Genomic DNA, 19,114 nt, shown 5'->3' on the forward strand with positions numbered 1-19,114 from the left:
AAATTTTGAGGAGCCAGAAAGATCAGTTTGATCTTGATAAAATGAACCCCTAAAGTATATACAACCCAAGTCAACAAATATTTCTCTCTGTAGCTTCTAAACATTTTTAGGATCCAAACAGAATTATTTTTCTTGTGCTCTCCATTTTATATAAGACAGAAAGACATTAAAAAATTTAATATAGTTTTCACAAGTGGTTTTTCCTGTCTATTGTTTAAGATTGTCCTTCCAAAATAATGACTATTTGAAATTATAACTAAAGGCTTTGCTTATATTTTTGTTATGAAGGAGGATGTTTCTTATCCCAGATAAAATCCTGAGCCTCAGTGAAGTGCTAGTTGAAAAACAGTAGATTAGGACTTCCCTGGTGGTGCAGTGGTTAAGGATCTGCCTGCCAGTGCAGGGGACATGGGTTCGAGCCCTGGTCTGGGAAGATCCCACATGCCGCGGAGCAACTGAGCCCGTGCACCACAACTACTGAGCCCGCGTGCCACAACTATGAAGCCTGCGCACCCTAGAACCCATGCTCCGCAACAAGAGAAGCCACCACAATGAGAAGCCGGCACACCACAACAAAGAGCAGCCCCTGCTCGCCACAACTAGAGAAAGCCCATGCACAGCAACGAAGACCCAATGCAGCCAAAAAAAAAAAAGATTAAAAAAAAAAAAAACAGATTAGTTTTGGATAGTGGCTATAAAATAAAACATGCGTAGACCTTATTTTTTTTTCATAGACTTTAATCTTGAGGAAATTCAAATAACATTATGGAAAAAATGGAAAGTTCATTTGATGATAGGACATCTAATTTTATCATTTATAGATTCCTAATAAGTGAATTTTTGAGATATTTTATTTTATTAACAACATTCTTTAAGGAGTGTGTAGGCTGTGCTTAAACTCTGCCATATATATGGCATTTAGCATGTTGCCTTGCGCATAGTACGTGCTCAATCCATACATGTGAAATTAAAAGTAAAATGCTTTGCACCTTCTGATCTTTCCTCAAACGTTCATGTCTTAAAGGCAAGACACCATGAGGTTACCTTGTGCTCCTCAACACAGTCAAATGTCCCTGTTCCAAGAGGACTTCCTAAAATGGGGCCAGACTATAGCTAAGCCTTCATCTCTGAAACAGCAATAATTCTCTGATTTGGCCTCTCTGACCGTAGGTGCGCCATTTCAGGAAAAAATCTAGGCCCCTTTAAAATATCCTTTAAGGATTTCTCCTTTTTCCAGGGATCATGAAAACCATGTCTATAGGATGAATTATTCTTTAACTTAAACAGGCTTTTTCATTCTAGATTCTGAACCAGATTGAGGAACTGGAAAAGAAAGGTATACATTTTACTCTTGTGGAACTCTTAGTTCTATCTATCTATCTATCTACTTACCTATCATCTACCATCTACCTATCACAACTCCTCCATGGATAGTAGGATCTACTGTTATATCTTTTTTACATAAATGGGTATAGGACATAGGAAACTAAGGCTCAGAGAAGTTAAATCACTTGACCAAGTCATGCAAAGCTAAAATTCAAGCATAGGGAGTCTGGCTCCAGGGTCTATGTCTTTAGTCCCTTCTCTATTCTGCCTTATTCATCATGGCCTGGGAGTAGAGAGAAAAGTCTATCTCCAGCGTGACTAATTTTTTTCTCTGTATAGATTTAGAGAGATTTGTCCAAGTCTGTTGATATAGGAATGAGTGAGCAGGGATGGAAACATTTGTTGTGCATCTACTATGAGCTGAGCAGTGTTAGGTACTTTTCATATAGAATTTTGTGGTGTCTTTATTATAATATGTCAAGCTATTTAATATTATCTTAGTTTACTAATTAGAAAACTGAGGCTCAGAGTTTTTAAATAGCTTGCCAAGAACACATAGCTAGTATGGGACTAAGCCAGGATTTAAAAGTGGGACTGAGGATTCCCCACTATATGCCATGTGCTTTCTGCAAATGGGATAGATAGGGAGATTATACTTCCTATCACAGCCCTGTGATTGGGGATGTAAACCAGGTCTTGCATCCTACCTTGATAAATATTGTCCTGAAGTGAGATTTGCAGTTTCCACATCCATGCAGTTCATCGTGCTGGGAATGAGAGCAAGTTCTGGCTGGATCATGGTGGCTGTGGCCACAGCTCTTGCGACCAGTTCCATGGCATCTTGTACATAGTACTCAAAGACAGACTGTGTTGTTTTTCCATGAGCAATGAGCCCTAAGGGCAGACCTTCTGTCCTCAGTTGCTCAACATTCTGGGAATCCCCCAGCACCCAACGAAGCTCAGGGGGTGCTACCCCAAACTGGGTGGTAATTTCGAAAATCCGCCGGATACTTTCCATGTCGCAGCCAAACATCACCATTGTGGGTGTACTGTTCTTAACGCTCTCAAGCTGGACCTGCAGGAAGCTCAAGAGGTCCTCAGTGGAGGAGAGGTTGATGGTGATGTTGAAGATAGAGCCCAGGTGGAACTTGGAATTATTCTGGGTAAGGACGAGGAAGTCGGTGATGTTCCAGTCTTCCTGGCACAGCAACAAGCTAAAATTGTACCAGTTGTTCATGGTCAGGATTGAGACAGTGACATCAGCATCAGAACTTAATGAATTTTCTAAACTCAGTTGGAGGTGAAGGGGATTCTGTATTTAAAGATACGAAAAAGAAGAATTAGAAAGTAATGGCCAAAGATTATAATATAGGGTACTTTTGCTTTCTTATGAGGCTTCATCTTTTATTTTTCCCTATGATATTCAAGTGCCTCTGGGATAAAATTCCCATAATTTTGAAAGCTATGATTCCTGTCTAACGGAATTGATTCCTTACAACTGATTTCCTTATAATTTTTGCTCAAACTACCAAAGGGCAGATGATTCTTGGTGTAAATGTCAGGGGTGACACAACTATACATTTAGTCTTAAATTTTTATCAGGCTTGTCTACTTCCTACAAACAGTCTCCTTTAGGCATCCCATTTCTAACTATCCCTCTTCTTAACTCATTTGTTCAATTTTCCTGTCAGGTGAAATAATTGAAAGAAATTACTTTTGCTTTCCTTTAAAACTACTAGTAGAAAAATCTTAAAACAGTGCAGGTGCTTGTATTTAGGATGGTGTGGAAAAAGGATGCATCATAGTTTCCCAAACTTCTAGCCCCTGAGGAAGGCACATTTAATATATGTGGTGCTATATTTGAATGTTTATGTTCCCCAAAATTCATATGTTGAAATCCTAATCCCCAATGTGATGGTATGAGGTGATGGGGCCTTTGGGAAGTAATTAGGTCATGAGGGCCGAACCCTCATGAATGAGATTAATGTCCGAGAGGCTCAAAAGAATTCCCTTATCCCTTCCACAATATGAGGACACAGTGAGAAGCTGGCAGTCTGCCACCATGCTGGGACCCTGATTTTGAACTTCTAGCGTCCAGAATTGTGAGAAATGAAATTCTGTTTTTTACAAGCTACCCAGTCTGTGTTACAGCAGCCTAAATACACTAATACATATGGAATAATTAACAATATACTCATAAAAATTAAATACATAGTCTAATATTGAAGGTTTGATTGCATTTCTGTATCTACTGAGACTGGATTCTTGCTGTGAAAGGTGAAATGTGTGCCATTTAAATCCATTTATGTAACTTCCACCACAATTTCATCTACTTATAGAACTCACCAACTCAATGAAAGAAAAGTACCTTATTTGAAAAATCACAAACTATTAATCATATAGATGAAGTGGAAATAGTCCTCTAATGAATGAATCTGTTAGTTGTTCTTCCTGAGAGCAGACTTTTGACATATTTATCCTTTAACACTGACATCCTGAGGATGGTTAGCACAATGCTTTACACAATGTAGTGTACAATAGACACAGTCCAAATTGAACTAAATATGGTCCCATTTTGGAGCTATTAGACTATTGAACTATTTTTCAGAACTTGCCAAACATTCAGGTCAATAACATGAGGAGGGCTTTCTCAGTAAGATTTCATGCCCTTGTACAAAAGGAAAGAAGTGTGGCCTTCCTTCATCTACCAAAAAGTGTATAACAAGAAATAGAGTTTGAACTGAACTTTGAATTCTTTGAAGGGTTAAAAGGATTCTGATATGTGTAGAATAAGGAGTGAGGATTCCAAAGGAATTTATGGGAGAAAAACTATGACCAAAGGCAGTAAATGAGAGTAATCATAATGGTAAGTAGGAGGGAGTCTTAAAATTTATTTTGATAACTTGACTTTTGCAAATTAAGCTTTTGAGCAAGACTTGTAATGATAAAACCAGAGCTTTTGGAGGATCATCTATGGGTAGCATTCAAAAGGGAGAGGGAAAATAAGCCTTCTAAGATTTCGATTAGGTGCTAAGGGTTTAAACTGGAAGCCAGTGTTGGTAATGATAGGAAGAGTGATTTAAAAAAAGGTTTTTTTAAAATTAAAATTTAGTGACAAGGTCAGATGGAAGAAGCAAAAAGAGAAAGGTGTCAAAAAACCAAGGAGGTAGGTAGTTCCTGTTTCTAGGCTTGGGATGCCATATAAGATAAAGGACCAGAAGCTTCATTTCCTCACTCTTACTACTGATGAATATAAATTGCTCCAGAGAGTTCTTTCTGTCCTCCTCTTTTAACTTTCTTCCTTTCCTTCTTCCTTTTTATATCCTCCTGTGCCTTAACCCTCTTTCAGAATCAATGAGCAATGGAAGGCAAGCTATGCATTTAGCTGGCAGGAACAAATTATTCCCAACTGTTTTCTTGGCCTCAGTTCCCTATTCTGTTGCCAGTTTTCTTTCTAAAACATAAATATGACCGTATCATTCTTCTGCACCATAACCTCTGAATCACCCATAGGACAAATTTCAAACTTCACCTCTAACACTCCAAACATGTACCCCAAGACAGGTCATAGTGGACAATTTATTTTTCTTGTGTCAGAGTGAGCATTTTCACATCTACACAAATTTGATATGTTGAATTCTCCACCTGTGAATGTACTTGCCTATATTCATATTCATCCTTCAGAACTCAACTCTTGCATGCAGATTTCCAGAAACTAGCTTACGTTCCACTTACTACTGTTTCTGCTGCTGAGCTTTTTTTCTCACAGTATTTTGGCCCTTTTGATTTCCTGCAATGGTGAACTGGGTTTTTGTTTGACTGCTCCTCTGACTGTCGCCCAAGCAGAATTAATCGTCTCATGTCTATGTCAGGGTGTCATTTTGTTCATCCCTCTATTACAGCACCCTTCATACTGTAAGTTAGTTATTTGGTTAAGTGTTTATCTCTCACACTAGACTGGAAGCTCCTTTAGGATAAGGACCATATCTCAATCATCTCTTCTAACACAGTTATTAGTTAACCAGAGATAGTATTTATCAACTGGAATTTTCTTTTGTCCATCCTGGGCTATGATCATAATCTTGTCACTGAAAGACTGGGAAGAAAACCATTTCCAGCAGAGCTGTACGACCCAATATTTTGCCCCCAGTGGGGACAAAGGCCCATCTATCCACTTCCTACAGAGAGATTCATTAAATCAGTATGTGAGGATCATGTTCTAATGGAGGCAGAGATGAAAATATTCTCCTCTTGCTAAATAGGGAAGTAAAATTAGCTAATCACATTGAGCATTCAGCACCAGAGAGACAAATGCATTTGGCATGAGAAAGTGACAGAGGAGTAAAATGAAAGCCCCTCCCCGTGGATTATGTGATCCGTATAATCACACTCATCCCTACAAACAATTCTAGTAAGAAAGTCTAGATGTGGAAGTTAATCCTTACATGAATTTAAGGAACACAATTCTTCAAGTAAATATTTATTAAATAATAGTTTAGAAACATATAGTGATATTGTATTTATCTGGCAGCCTCAGAAGCAAAATCTCCTTATTTCTATCCATATAATAATCAAGGGAAAGGTGCGTGTGCGTGTGTGTGCATGACACACACACACAGATATGAAAACTTATAACAAAAAATTCAAGCCTAATAGTAAAACTTTCATCAAAATCTGGGACAAAAATTAAACAAGACCTATCAAATGAAACTGAGAATCAAAATCTATGTCTGACAGATAGGTTGCTGTTTGCAGAAGAACAACCCATGGCCTGAAGGAAGGTATAATTTAAAAAAAAATTTCTACATTGTTTATCTCCTAAATCAGAGATCCAATAACAAAACAACTTGAGTCAGGAAGCCTCTCTCAACCATGCTGACAGTAAAAACTGCTTCATAAGTGCATTCAATTTATATAAATTAAAATATACAGGCTCAGTAGGAAGAGGTAGGGGGAGAGAAAAATGAAGTTAAGTAGTACTGATAATTCTAATTATCCTAAGTGAGTGTATTCTTTATTACCTATGACTATTATATATAGGTATTATGTATTGTAATAAATACATGTTATTACACACAGTTATATACACAAAATCATATATGCCAAATTAAATAGGTAATTTTTAAAAACTGAAGTATAGTTAATGTACAACATTATGTCAATTTCAGGTGTGCAACAGTGATTTGACATTCAAATATATTATGAAATGATCACTATAATAAGTCTGGTAACCACCTGTCACCATTCAAAATTATTACAGTATTATTGACTACTATATTCCTTAAGCTGTCTAATACTTCCTCATAAGTTATTTATTTTATAACTGGTAGTTTGTATCTCTTAGTCTCTTTCACCTATTTCATCCAACCTCCGCCCCAACCTCTGGCAACCACCAGTTTGTTCTCTTTATCTATGTCTGTTTCTGCTTTGTTTTTGTATGTTGATTCGTTTTGTTTTTTAGATTCCACATATAAGTGAAACCATATGGTACTTGTCTTTCTCTGTCTGACTTACTTCAATTAGCATAATACCCTCTAGACCCATCCATGTTGTCACAAGTGGCAAGATTTCATCCTTTTTTATGGCTGAGTAATATTCCATTGTGTGTGTGTGTGTGTGTGTGTGTGTGTGTGTGTGTATCACACATCTGCTTTATCCACTCATCTTTTGATGGACACTTAGGTCGTTTCTATGTTTTCGCTAACTTAAGGAATTTTCTAATGTAATTTTCCTATACTTTGAATTGAGTCTTTATTTCTAAGCAAGATAACACACCACTCCACTTCATTGAGTTTTAGGGGTTTATTCCCATCATAATCTGCTTCTACATTATTTGGGGGCTGACATTCCCAAAAGTATGGGCCAGAAGTGTGGATGGGAAATGGCCATGTTGAAATGCACTGATGGAATGAAATCTCAACAAGTCAAGTGCAGAGCTGGAAGGAGAGAGGAGTTGCTAAGACAGCAGTGCAGTTGCCAGTGTCAGAGAATTGCAGAAGTGTCAGAGATTTATTCAATTGTGTAAGGGAAGATTGCTTTAGCAGTTATGGAGCACAGTGGATTTACAACTAGTAAAAGATTAAAATTCCACAGAAACAAAAACCAGGCAAGAAGGTTAAGAAAATGAGGAAAAATAAAAAGATAGAGGGGCCGTGCCTTAAGAGTATTAGAACACAACAGAAAAGGCAATTTTTATATAACCATAATAATTAAAACAGGTAAGTATTAACAAAAGGATTAACAGGTAAATAAATAGAACAGATGTTAATGCACATTAAGAAGCACATTGATTTAATATACTATATTAATATATTGAATACTATACACTGAAAATTATAAAGGAATACAGAAGAAACACATATGAAGTTAGGAGTTGAGAAAATAGATTATTTGGGAAAATAAATATCATTTAAAGTCCTAGTTCTACCATATATTAAAAATAAATTCCAGGCCATTTAAGAGTTTAAAGTACAATGTCAAATCATTAAAAGTTAGAGCAAATAGGTAAATGTGTCAGAAATCACAATGATAAAGAGAAATACATTAAACTAAATATTACAGTATGCTTTATTTCCAGCATTAAACACCTCTCATAAACAAACAAAAAAAGGAATATGAGAAACAAAAGAATATTTGCAACATATTTGACAGAGTTAATGGTCACAAAATTTAAAGAACATTTACTAATCAATCAGGAAATAGAACCCTTGACTGAGCATTCATTCAATCAAGAAAATTAATTTTAAGCTCCTACTGTGAGCCATACTCTGTAAAAAAATTTCCTGTTGTCTATACAGTGGGTGAGAGATAGACAATTTACAGATAAGTAGACAAATAAACACTTAATATAATTATAAATTATAGAAATTACTGTAAATGAAACTAATAGCGTGTAGCAAGACTAGGAAAGGGGAAAGAGTATCCCAGGAAAAGTGTAATAATTATGATTCGTAGGGTAGGTGGATGCACATATTTGCACTGTATAAGCACTCTCTAATTGGGACTTTAGAAAAAATAAGGGATGTGTATAAAAATGATTAATCACTATATATATGTAAACACAAATATTGATTTTTAAAAAAATACACATTTAACTAAAAATGTAGTTTCATTCTGACCATCCATTCCTCTTTGACTAGGTACAATCTTCCTAGTCCCAGACAAATGGTTGGAGCCACTACCTGCTTCTACATTCCCTCTGCTTGATTCTTTTTTTTTTTTTAATTTTATTTATTTATTTATTTATTCTTGGCTGCGTTGGGTCTTCGTTGCTGTGTGCGGGGTTTCTCTAGTTGCAGTGAGTGGGGGCTACTCTTCTTTACGGTGCACAGGCTTCTTATTGCAGTGGCTTCTCTTGTTGCGGAGCTCAGGCTCTAGGCATGTGGGCTTCAGTAGCTGTGGCACATGGGCTCAGTAGTTGTGGCTTGTGGGCAGTAGAGCGCAGGCTCAGTAGCTGTGGTGCAGGGGCTTAGTTGCTCTGCAGCATGTGGGATCTTCCCGGACCAGGGCTCGAACCCGTGTCCCCTGCATTGGCAGGTGGGTTCTTAACCACTATGCCACCAGGGAAGTCCCCTCTGCTTGATTCTTTACCATTCCCTTTTGCAGTGTCTTCAATGTTCTTGCTCAAATCCTAAACTGTCCCTTCTGGCTGGACCACTGTCTTCAGTAAGCTGAGCTTTTCTCTCCTTTTGTGGGACAGTAAGTTTTGTGCTTAGGACTTAGTAGTCCCAGCAACCTATCCTTAGCTTCTGGCTCCATCATTTACAAGCCATGTGGCTTTCAACAAGTCACTCAGTGTCTCTGAGTCATAAATTTCTCATCTCTAAAACAAGGAAGATACTTCCTCCTACCTTACAGAATCATTTAGAGAATTAAATGTGAGAATGTGATAATGCATGGAAAGTAACTGGCCCAGAGTGAAGGCCCAGTAAGTAATAGTTGTTACAGTTTTCTTAGAGTTAAGTCATTGTGTTGGACATGCCTGCTAAAGTGACTGCAATACAATTTTTTTCTTTGCTATTGCTCTTTTTCCTTTCTCTTTTCTAGTTTCACCCAATGGTCCCTGCAATAAATATCTTTTACAAATACCAATTATACCAACTCCTTAGCAGGAAAAGAGCAACTCCATCTCAGGATGGGAGCCGCTATTTATTTGGAAGACATCATATTCACAGCAGAGCACACCCCCCCATAAAAAATCCCCAAAGCAAAAAACTTCTTTCTTTGGTAACTAGCTCCAGTGTGACATCACGAGTTAAGGAATTTTGGGTGCCAGTTGTTGGAGATCCCCCATCAATCTTTGTTCTTCCCAAGAGCACAGATTCAGCTATTTTAGGGATCAGTAAAAGTTTCAAAAACAGGATTCATTGCAGCAACGAGCTTGTCAGATGCTTTGAGATATTCCCTGACAGAAGAAAAGAGGTAATGAGGTTGGGTTTGCTTTAAGAGAGGAGAAAAGATGAAATTCTCTCAGCTCTTTCCTGGGCAAGCAAACCCATTTAGTTTTGACTTCTAGGCCAAAGCTCAGAAAGCTCAAGTGAGCATAATATTTCCACTACTTTTAATGGAGATGAAATTCCCTTCTATTCCTAAGTCTGCTGATTGCTAAAGGTGTTCAAGGGGCTCAGAACTGCTTCCTACACTGCTATCGCTTCTCCTCAGCCAAGGAGGCTGCAGGAGGTTTGCTGTTTCTCATTACCGCACAGCTCATTTGACCTATATTATATAGAAGTCTTTTTCTTTCTGAAAATTAAAGCTTATTCCTTTAGAAGCCCAGGCTTTTAAATAAATTAACTGTTTTTGTGGTTGCATTAGGGATTCAGGCAAACATAAGGCATAGTCCCTGCCCAGAAATTGTAATCTAATAATAATAATAATAATACAAATGAAAAGCTAATACCTACCAATGGCCCTAGTGCTTTTTGCATATTGTCTTATTTTATCCTCACAATGACCTCATGAGGCGATTACGATGATTAGCCTCCTTTAACAGATGACAAAAATGAGGCTCAGAAAGAGTGAGTAATTTCCCCAAGGTTGCATAGCTACTGAGAAATAGAGCCTGGGTCCAAAATCCAAGTTTGTAAGACTTGAAAGCCTGTGCTTTGGGCCAGTACTCTATACTGCTCCCTCCACTTGGTAAGAATAAAATGTGCATTAGAGTCTTGACATTTGTAGATTTAAAATTTATAGCTCCAGTTATTTGCAAGTAATCCTAAAAGCCCACGGAATCAAGTCCCTTTTAAGATGTGTCATGGTATGGGTTAGAATGACATGCCCTGCGCGGCTGGCACACGGGAGCCAGTGAGGGGGGCCAAGCCCGCTGCTCAGCATGCACACGGCTTCTCAGCCGTTTTCTTCCCTCATCCTCCCATTTGTAGCAACTCTTGTGAAACAAGACTTGTGTTTCTTCAATAATGACAATTTAACAAAGAAAGCCAGTGGTATAATTAATGACATCAGTTTTGTGTTTGGTAAAATAAGAAAGTTTGGAGAAGGTCACTTAAGTTTTTCATTTAGATTCTACTGAACTTCATGGACGAAACTATAATCTACAATGGTGTTTGACTATTATGTATGGGACTGTCAACAAAGATCTTAGGACATATCCCTCAGGATTTTTGAGTGATATATGAAGCAATATATAAGAGAGTAGTAGAATACAAGGAATGCTTCAGAAGGCAGGATTATGGATACATGGTACAGTTGGCATAATACTACCAATCATGCTGGGTGTGGTCTATTTCACTGCAGCAGTTTGAGGAAAGCTGGTCTTTCCTCCTGGAAATAGAGCAGACACCGGTAGACTGGCTCAGTTTTAGGAGGAAGTATTGGTACAGATACACTGTCTTCAACAACAACTGGCTGATGGATTCATCCAACAAAGCAAGTGTTGAAAGGCTATTATATGTCAGGCCATGGGTACAGCGATGCATGTCTTCAGGCAGAGGAATGAGCAGACACATGCATGCAGTAGGTACTCTTTGAACCAACTCAATCCTTTTTCACCTTAGGCCGATTTCCAGAAAGAGAAGTCAGGGGCATAGCAGGTCAGCTTGTGGCAATCACTCAAGCTTCCTGTGCTGGGCTTTCGATCACGTATTTTTTCCCATTCTAGATCCATCTAATTATCGATACTCAACTCTTTCATCTATGTTCCACCCACTTCTACCTTTTGTTGTGGATGGTTATACTTTGTTTCTCTCACCTGACCTTTGGTAATCTTGAAAGCCTTTAGCTGCCACTCACTCTCTGAGCTCTGTCCTCTCAGCCCATGCATACAAGATATACCCTGCCCAGGTACAATTTCTGGGGCTTAAAACTGTCACTGGTATACTTGGGGAGGGGGAGGACTTTGTTTAAAAGGATGTGGCTACATAAGATATGTAGTCATATGGTGCTCAAGAGAGCAGTCAGTACAGGCAAAATGGCCCAGTGTAGGAAAAGGTGAACCAGGGACAGGGAGTCACTGGAAATGTGGCCATTTGACATCAGGAAAGACTAGTAGCAGGCAACAAGGTCCAAAACCTTGGTTTGGGGTTCAGTAGGTCACTGCAACTCCCAGGGGAGCCCAGAGGAGAGAATACTTTGGCTCTATTTGGAGTAACTCAGACCTTTGTTTGAATTGTGGCTCTGCCATTTACCAGTTCTGTGTGGTAGACTTTATGAAAATCATTTAGCCTCGTGGAGCTTCACTTTACTTTTCTGTGCAATGAAAATGATACCACCTACCTTGCAAAGTTTGTGAGTATTAAATAACATAATATATATAAAACATCAGCACACAGTAAACAGTAAGCAGTAGCTTATAATAATGATGCTGTTGCTGATGAGGTTAGGAATATTATGCTAAGAGAACTGAAGTATAAGGGCTAGACTGGTGGTACATTCAGCTTATTGAATGAATAGTTGAGTATCTCTTTTGTGCCAGTCATTGGGTACTGACTACTGGGACTACAGTAGCGAATAAGGCCAGAGTTGTCTTTTCTTTTATGGACTTTAAAGTCTAGAGGATACTATTACCAGCACCAAGACACAAACTGAGGATTAATTTAGACATAAAGCAGCAGACCAGTGACAAGAAATAGGGCCCAAAGTTTGAGCCAGACTAAAAGGAATGGTGATTTGGTTTTTCAGTTTTAGATTATGAGGCAAATATCTTCACACCCTTCTTTGCTGAATTTCAGACAAGCCCTGGGTACTGGGGCAAGACCAAGTTTACAGGTGAAGGTCATGGATGACATGGAAGGGAGGAGGAGGCTAGAAGAAGTCAGGATCTGACAATTAAGGAGGTGTCCTCACATGCCCGACATGTAGTAAGTATCTGGTAAATGTTAGCCTTATTACTATCATTGGTGTTGTTAACAAAATTAGCCCACTTACTTGGGCTGGCACAATTGATCCTTCCCTCATGACTCAGAGCATTCTGATGTCAGCACCAGTCACTGTGCCTGACTGCGGGACCATGATGTGCTCAGGGGCCACGGAGCCAGCTGCTTTCCATGTTGACTGAACTAAGTAGGGCTGAGCTTATGGAAATGCTGGAGCTCTTGAGCCTCTCTCGAAAGTATATTTTTTCTCTTTCCTCCCACGGCGTAGGGTTACCTACTATCCCCTTTTGTTTTGTCAGTTGGCCAACTTTCATCAACTCCTTGCAGCCTCTTTTTAATATACTTTGAGCTAGAAAGAGTATAACTCTCATGTCACTATTTTGTCTCAAATAAACGTAAAATACATCAAGACCATCTCATAAGCAAATATTAAGGAGGGTGTGGACTGGATTTGATATCAGGACTGTTCTGGGGAACTTGACTTCCACTTCGTTAACTGCGACAAGAGAATAATAATAGTCAACCAACTACCTCAGGACAGTGTGGAGACCACATGATGATATGCATGTGAAAGTGATTTATGAAGTAGAAAGCACTGTTACAGTAGGGGACACGATGCATTTGCATGTCTGTTTTCTGGACAGTAGGGGGTTGGCAGGATCAATAAGCTGGATAGAGGTAAAGGAGGCATTTCTAGAATAGAATATTCAAGTTAGATATAATTTTCAAATTCTGTGCCAACTTTTTCATCTTCATATTACAGGGGATAACATTATTTGTTACACTTCAAAAACTTTTGGAATAAAGATGTTGGTTTAAGACTGATTTTAGTTCCTATTTCCATGCTCAGGTTTTCGTCAAATTAAGTAGTATTTGAATGAACCTCCACATTTATATTAGCAGCAGGGCAGATGATTTATAAGATAATTAAAATTTATTGAAGTATTCAAACTATTGTTATAGACACTCTCTCGGTGACAAACTGCAGCATATTTTCTTATAATGGGAACTGTTGAAATGTGCACCAGATAAACTGTCTAGCATGCAAGTTAAATTTCCTATGGAAATTTGATTATTTTATGTCAATGCAGCTTGAAACAATTATTAAGAGATGGCTTATGTCACATGCTGATTTGCTTTATTATACTAAGAATGAAAAGTCAGCTAAATGTTGATTATTTCTATTAACTGACACCACAGTTGACATAAACTTTTTTCTCGATTCCATAAACCACTTTTTAAATTGATACAAGTACATGTTTTGTACATTTAAACCATGGTTCAACTAATTGTGATGTAACATGGCTTTCGTATATTCTGGTTTAGCATTCCAGATTAATTTTCATAATATCATAAAATTTATAGAATCAATTTAGTTGCATAATGGCTTCTTATTTCATTTGAAAAATTAGATGGACTCACATTCATTGCTTGCTACCTGACATTGACCAGTTTAATACTAGAAATAGTATTAGCATGACCTTAAATAGTATCTAAGTAAATTTCCATCTTACCACCTTATTTCAAAACTTGTGATCTATTCGTTATGATTAAGCTTTGCTGCAATACGTTTTATTTCACTTGCATTAATAGGCACACATTAGCATAGTTAATTCTTTGTACCTTTCAAATCCTGGTTCAAAGTAAGAAGGCATTAAAAATATTGAATTTAGTTTCAAAGTCTCTGGTCACAGAGGCAGTACTTTCTCATGAATTAGAGAAAGTAGAATTAGAGCCTTCAAACTCTTAAAGCCTCTATAAGCAGTTCTGGTGACTTCAGGTCCAGAATGATGAATCCTGAATGAACAGACCTATGTTCATTCAGGATGGTCTATGTGAGCACTGTCACTTATTATGAAATGAAAAATGAACTATTTGGTTATTTTCAAATTTAAGATTTGGATTGCATCTGGCCCTGTTGTGAACTCACTTGTCACATCATTGCCCGTATCCATTCAAGCCCAGTGATAATCAGATAAGGCAGAAATATTAAGTTTGAAGGTCCACCAAAAGCTAATCAGTGCACTCATGATTTTATCATTTGGTTTGTAAGGGACCTTAAAGCTCACTTAATTCAAACTCCTGTACAGTTTACAGAATGCCATGTATTAAGGTGCAAGAGTGAGTTAAAGGTCTTTCTCGCTCTATTTGGAAAGTTGATAATTTGTTTAATTGAGGTGGTCTGTCTTCCTTACAGTCTTTTGTGAATATGACTAAATTTTTAATATTTATGAATATCTACTTGTGTTTAATTTTATTTTAAAGGAAAGATTCAGGCTCAGCCCAAACTTGCACACTCTAATATCTCTCTGCAGTCCTTAAACCACAAATAATTGCTCTTTATAAAAGAGGTATAAAGAGTGTACTGATTTATGAATTCACTAATTTTTCTTCTCCACTGTGACAAACATATACAATCACATCATGTCTTGAAAGGGAAACATTAATCGCTAACATATCTAGTGCTAAAAAGAATTAAATCAAATAAAATGGATTTTCTGGGTTTCCATCCAACTTACTATATGAACTCTGGAATGATCTCTTTCTGGAATTACTTACTGTCCAAATATATTCATTCTGTTAGCATTATTTAGCCTCTATTGGCATTATTATTATTTTTTAACTCTTGCATATCACACCAAAGGCCTTTAGGCTTTAAAATGAGAAGAACCACCAAAGATCATCATTATGTTTTCTAAGTCAGTCCAGGGAACATAGACCCACAAAGAGATCAGGGACCTTGAGAGGTCTTTACTTTTTCCAGAATAAAAGAGAATTGATAACCCAGCCTTTGTAACTCAGTCCAGCATCTCAAAGTGCTAAATTCACAATGTTGATGATTTTCTCTCTCCCTCTGCCTGTGTCTTGGGTGATCCTGGAGAGTCCTGATATCTTATTTCTTGCCTCCCTTTCCAGATTATGCAAGATCATCAGAGCTGACTGTTACATCTCTGTTTTCTAGTCATCATCCTTATCTCCTTTGAAACACAACAGGGGTGGTACTGTTTATTCAGTTGTCTAAATATATCTTAGTTTCCTTTGATCTTGGAAGCCATTTCAAAAACCTTGGAATTCCCAGCTCTCTTGCCGCTACATCCATGGATCATTTTCTCTGCCCAGAACACTCTTTACCTCTCTTTTTGCATCACTAACTCCCAGTCATCTTTCAAGGCTGTGCTCAGGTTTCTTTTCTCTGGTTAAACATTGTTACTTGCCTCACCCTCAAGTTGTATTACTTGCCTGCCTTTTATCTGCAGCCCCACCATATTTTGTGCATTTGCCTCTCATTTATTACATGGCATAATCATTAGTTTACTCATCTCTCTCCTTCCCTGGAATATTTGGGGGCTAGAGAAGTTCCCTCATATAGTGAAATCCTGAGTTACATTGCCCAGAAAATAAGAGACTCACAGAGAAGTGTTGGTTGAATGAATAAATGGTGATATGTAAGTTTAGATTTAGAGGAGCAGTCTGACCTTTAGCTGAGATGTGTGTCTATTTTTTATGTCATTTTCCCTCCTGTTTGACTAATATGGTGTCTCTCTAGAGCCAAGAATGATTATTATCTGCTTTCCCATAAAATCCTATCCTTCCAGATGACACAGATCTTCTCTGGTGTCAATCAGAAAAGTGGCACCTGAATGCCAACAGGATTGACAGAATTGCTCAAATGCATATTCGCCCCAGGCACTGTTTAGAAATACAACTGAATCATGATATGCTCAAACTCAGTGTGTGTCAGTCATTTTCTTTACACTAAAGATGGTTGTGGAGAAATATTTATTGTGCTTTATAAATTATTTGTAATTGAATTTGTTTAAATGCTCAACAGTGATGCATTTAAAACATGATTCAATATACAAAAGTATCAATACTGAGGCAACCTTTCAGTTACCTATCTGTTATCTAGAGTGAGGTACCATTATAGAACTGGAGAAATGACTTTGAAATCTCCGTGACCAACCTACGATGGGATTCTAACAAAGTAACTGGAAATGACAATAAATAAAAACTATGTTAAGGGAAAGAAGAGGACAAAGGAAGATGACAGAAGTCTTATCAGGATTTTAAACCTTAAAATAACACACCTATTATTACTACGAATAACAGAAAGTATCTTGGAGTTTGCATAAAGGAGAAAGTAATTAAGCTTCTCCTTGAGTTCAGAGACACAACTTGGCTTGGAGGATGGGAGAGGGGAACATGGACACCTGAACTACAGTATGAACTCTCCCCCCTCCTCGCCCTGCGTTAGTCTAGTTTGCCACTTACTGTAGATGGTGAAAGTATGAAGATGCTTACTCTTCCTCAAGAAAATAAAGTGTAGATTGTTATGAGTTGAAGTAAGCTGGGTCCAGAACTGGTACCTGCAGTGTCTGGCAATTTTCTTTTTTTTTTTTTAATTTATTTTTGGCTGTGTTGGGTCTTCGTTGCTGCACGCAGGCTTTCCCTAGTTGCGGCAAGCGGGGGCTACTCTTCGTTGTAGTGCGCGGGCTTCTCATTGCGGTGACTCCTCTTGCTGCGGAGCATGGGCTCTAGGCACGTGGGCTTCAGTAGTTGTGGCTTCACGGGCTCTAGAGCGCAGGCTCAGTAGTTTTGGCGCACAGGCTTAGTTTCTCTGTGGCATGCGGGATCTTCCCGGACCAGGGCTTGAACCCCTGTCCCCTGCATTGGCAGGCAGATTCTCAACCACTGTGCCACCAGGGAAGTCCTAGCACTTTTCAGTTAGAGAAAAGATGGGGAATTTTTTCTTTCTTCTGTCTCACCTCCCTAATGACCTTGTTCTGGAATTTGCTTCAGCAGTTTCTCTCTCTCCCCGGGATCTCCCATAAGCTTACAAATATCCTCAATATCATCCACTTTCCTACTCCAGCTACTATTCTAGTTATTACTCCTTTTCTGCAGCACAAGTCTGAAGATGTATCAATACTTAAAATTACTTATTCCTCATTTTTCATTTTTCTCACCTAATCAGGCTTTTGAATTCACCACCACAACATTTATTGAAGCAGACAATGACCAAATACTACTGAAGTGAAAGGATGATTTTCATTGTACAGGTGACTCACCTCTAAATACCATACAACACAGTTTTTCACTCCCTCTTGAGACACTTCATCCTCTAGGCTTCTCAATTCCATAGATGGGCCTTGTTTTCTTCTTACCTCACCAGTTTATCAGTCTATCATTTTTCTAAATTTGATGCCCCTGGCTCTGTCCTTGCCTCCTGTTTTCTTATGTACGCTACAGCCTACTAAGTTTAAGTACCACGTATACCCTTTATTCTCTAACCTGCGCCTTGTGTATTTGACTGCCTTCTTGATATCTCTTTTTGGATTCCTGTTAGGCATCTGAAACCTAACAAGTCCAAAGAGATTCATTGTGTTCTTTCCTCTTACCCCCACTCCACCCCTGCCAAATCCACTTCCTTGAAAGCCCTCCCCAAGTACCATCATCCACACTGACTGCTCCGACCAAAAACTAAGAAGTCTTCATATCCCTCATTAATCCATCAGTAAGTCTCATTCACTCCAAAATATATCTCAAATTCAATCACCTTCGTCATCTCACTTTCTTTTTTTTTCTTTTAACACATTTATTTATTTATTTATTTTTGGCTGTGTTGGGTCTTTGTTGCTATGCGTGGGCTTTCTCTAGTTGAGGAGAGCGGGGGCTACTCTTCATTGTGGTGTGTGGGCTTCTCATTGCAGTAGCTTCTCTTGTTGCGGAGCACGGGCTCTAGGGTGGGCGGGCTTCAGTAATTGTGGCACACAGGCTCAGTAGTTGTGGCTCGCAGGCTCTAGAGCGCAGGCTCAATAGTTGTGGCACACGGGCTTAGTTGCTCCACAGCATATGGGATCCTCCCGGACCAGGGCTCGAACCCGTGTCCCCTGCATTGGCAGGCGGATTCTTAACCACTGCGCCACCAGGGAAGTCCCCATCTCACGGTTTCTAGAGCAAGCCTCCCTCCCCTCTGTCACCTATGCTAATGTGACAGCCTCCTCATTTAGTCTCCCTGCCTCTACCACTGCTGGTCCAGCAATCAGTTCTATACATAGCAGGCAAAATGATCTTTTAAAAAATCTAAAATCTAAAATCATTCCTTTGCTTAAAATACTTTAATAATTTTCCACTGCAGCTAAAGCAAAATGTAAGCTGTTTGCCCAGTGCCCTAAATGATCTGGCTCTGCCTATTTCTCTAAATTCCCCACTCCACTTGTGTGGTCTCAAAGCCCTTATACTCAAACCTTGTATTTGGTGTTCCTTCTTATTTTATGCAAAGTGGGAATACTGTTCCCCCATGTGGCTGATTCTTTCTCAACATTGAGACCTCAGCTCAAATTTCTGGACTTTCTATCTAACATGAGCAGCCTCTCCACTGCATCACCCTCCTATCATTTTCTTCACAGAACATGATTTTATCTTCTTCAATAACAGAAATTATTGGGACTTCCCTG

At 38.5% G+C, this 19,114-nt stretch overlaps 1 protein-coding gene across 1 annotated transcript in view; it reads right to left on the reverse strand.

The window, feature by feature from the left end:
• GRIN3A (glutamate ionotropic receptor NMDA type subunit 3A) overlaps positions 1–19,114 on the reverse strand; it is a 149,345-nt gene that overhangs the window by 99,389 nt on the left and 30,842 nt on the right. Inside the window, exon 2 of the mRNA XM_059926515.1 lies at positions 2,034–2,638. Within this exon, the coding sequence (XP_059782498.1) occupies positions 2,034–2,638 (605 nt within the window). The remainder of the gene's footprint in view (positions 1–2,033; positions 2,639–19,114) is intronic.

Source organism: Balaenoptera ricei, chromosome 6 (assembly GCF_028023285.1).
Source record: "Balaenoptera ricei isolate mBalRic1 chromosome 6, mBalRic1.hap2, whole genome shotgun sequence".
In the NCBI taxonomy this organism is placed as follows: Eukaryota; Metazoa; Chordata; class Mammalia; order Artiodactyla; family Balaenopteridae; genus Balaenoptera; species Balaenoptera ricei.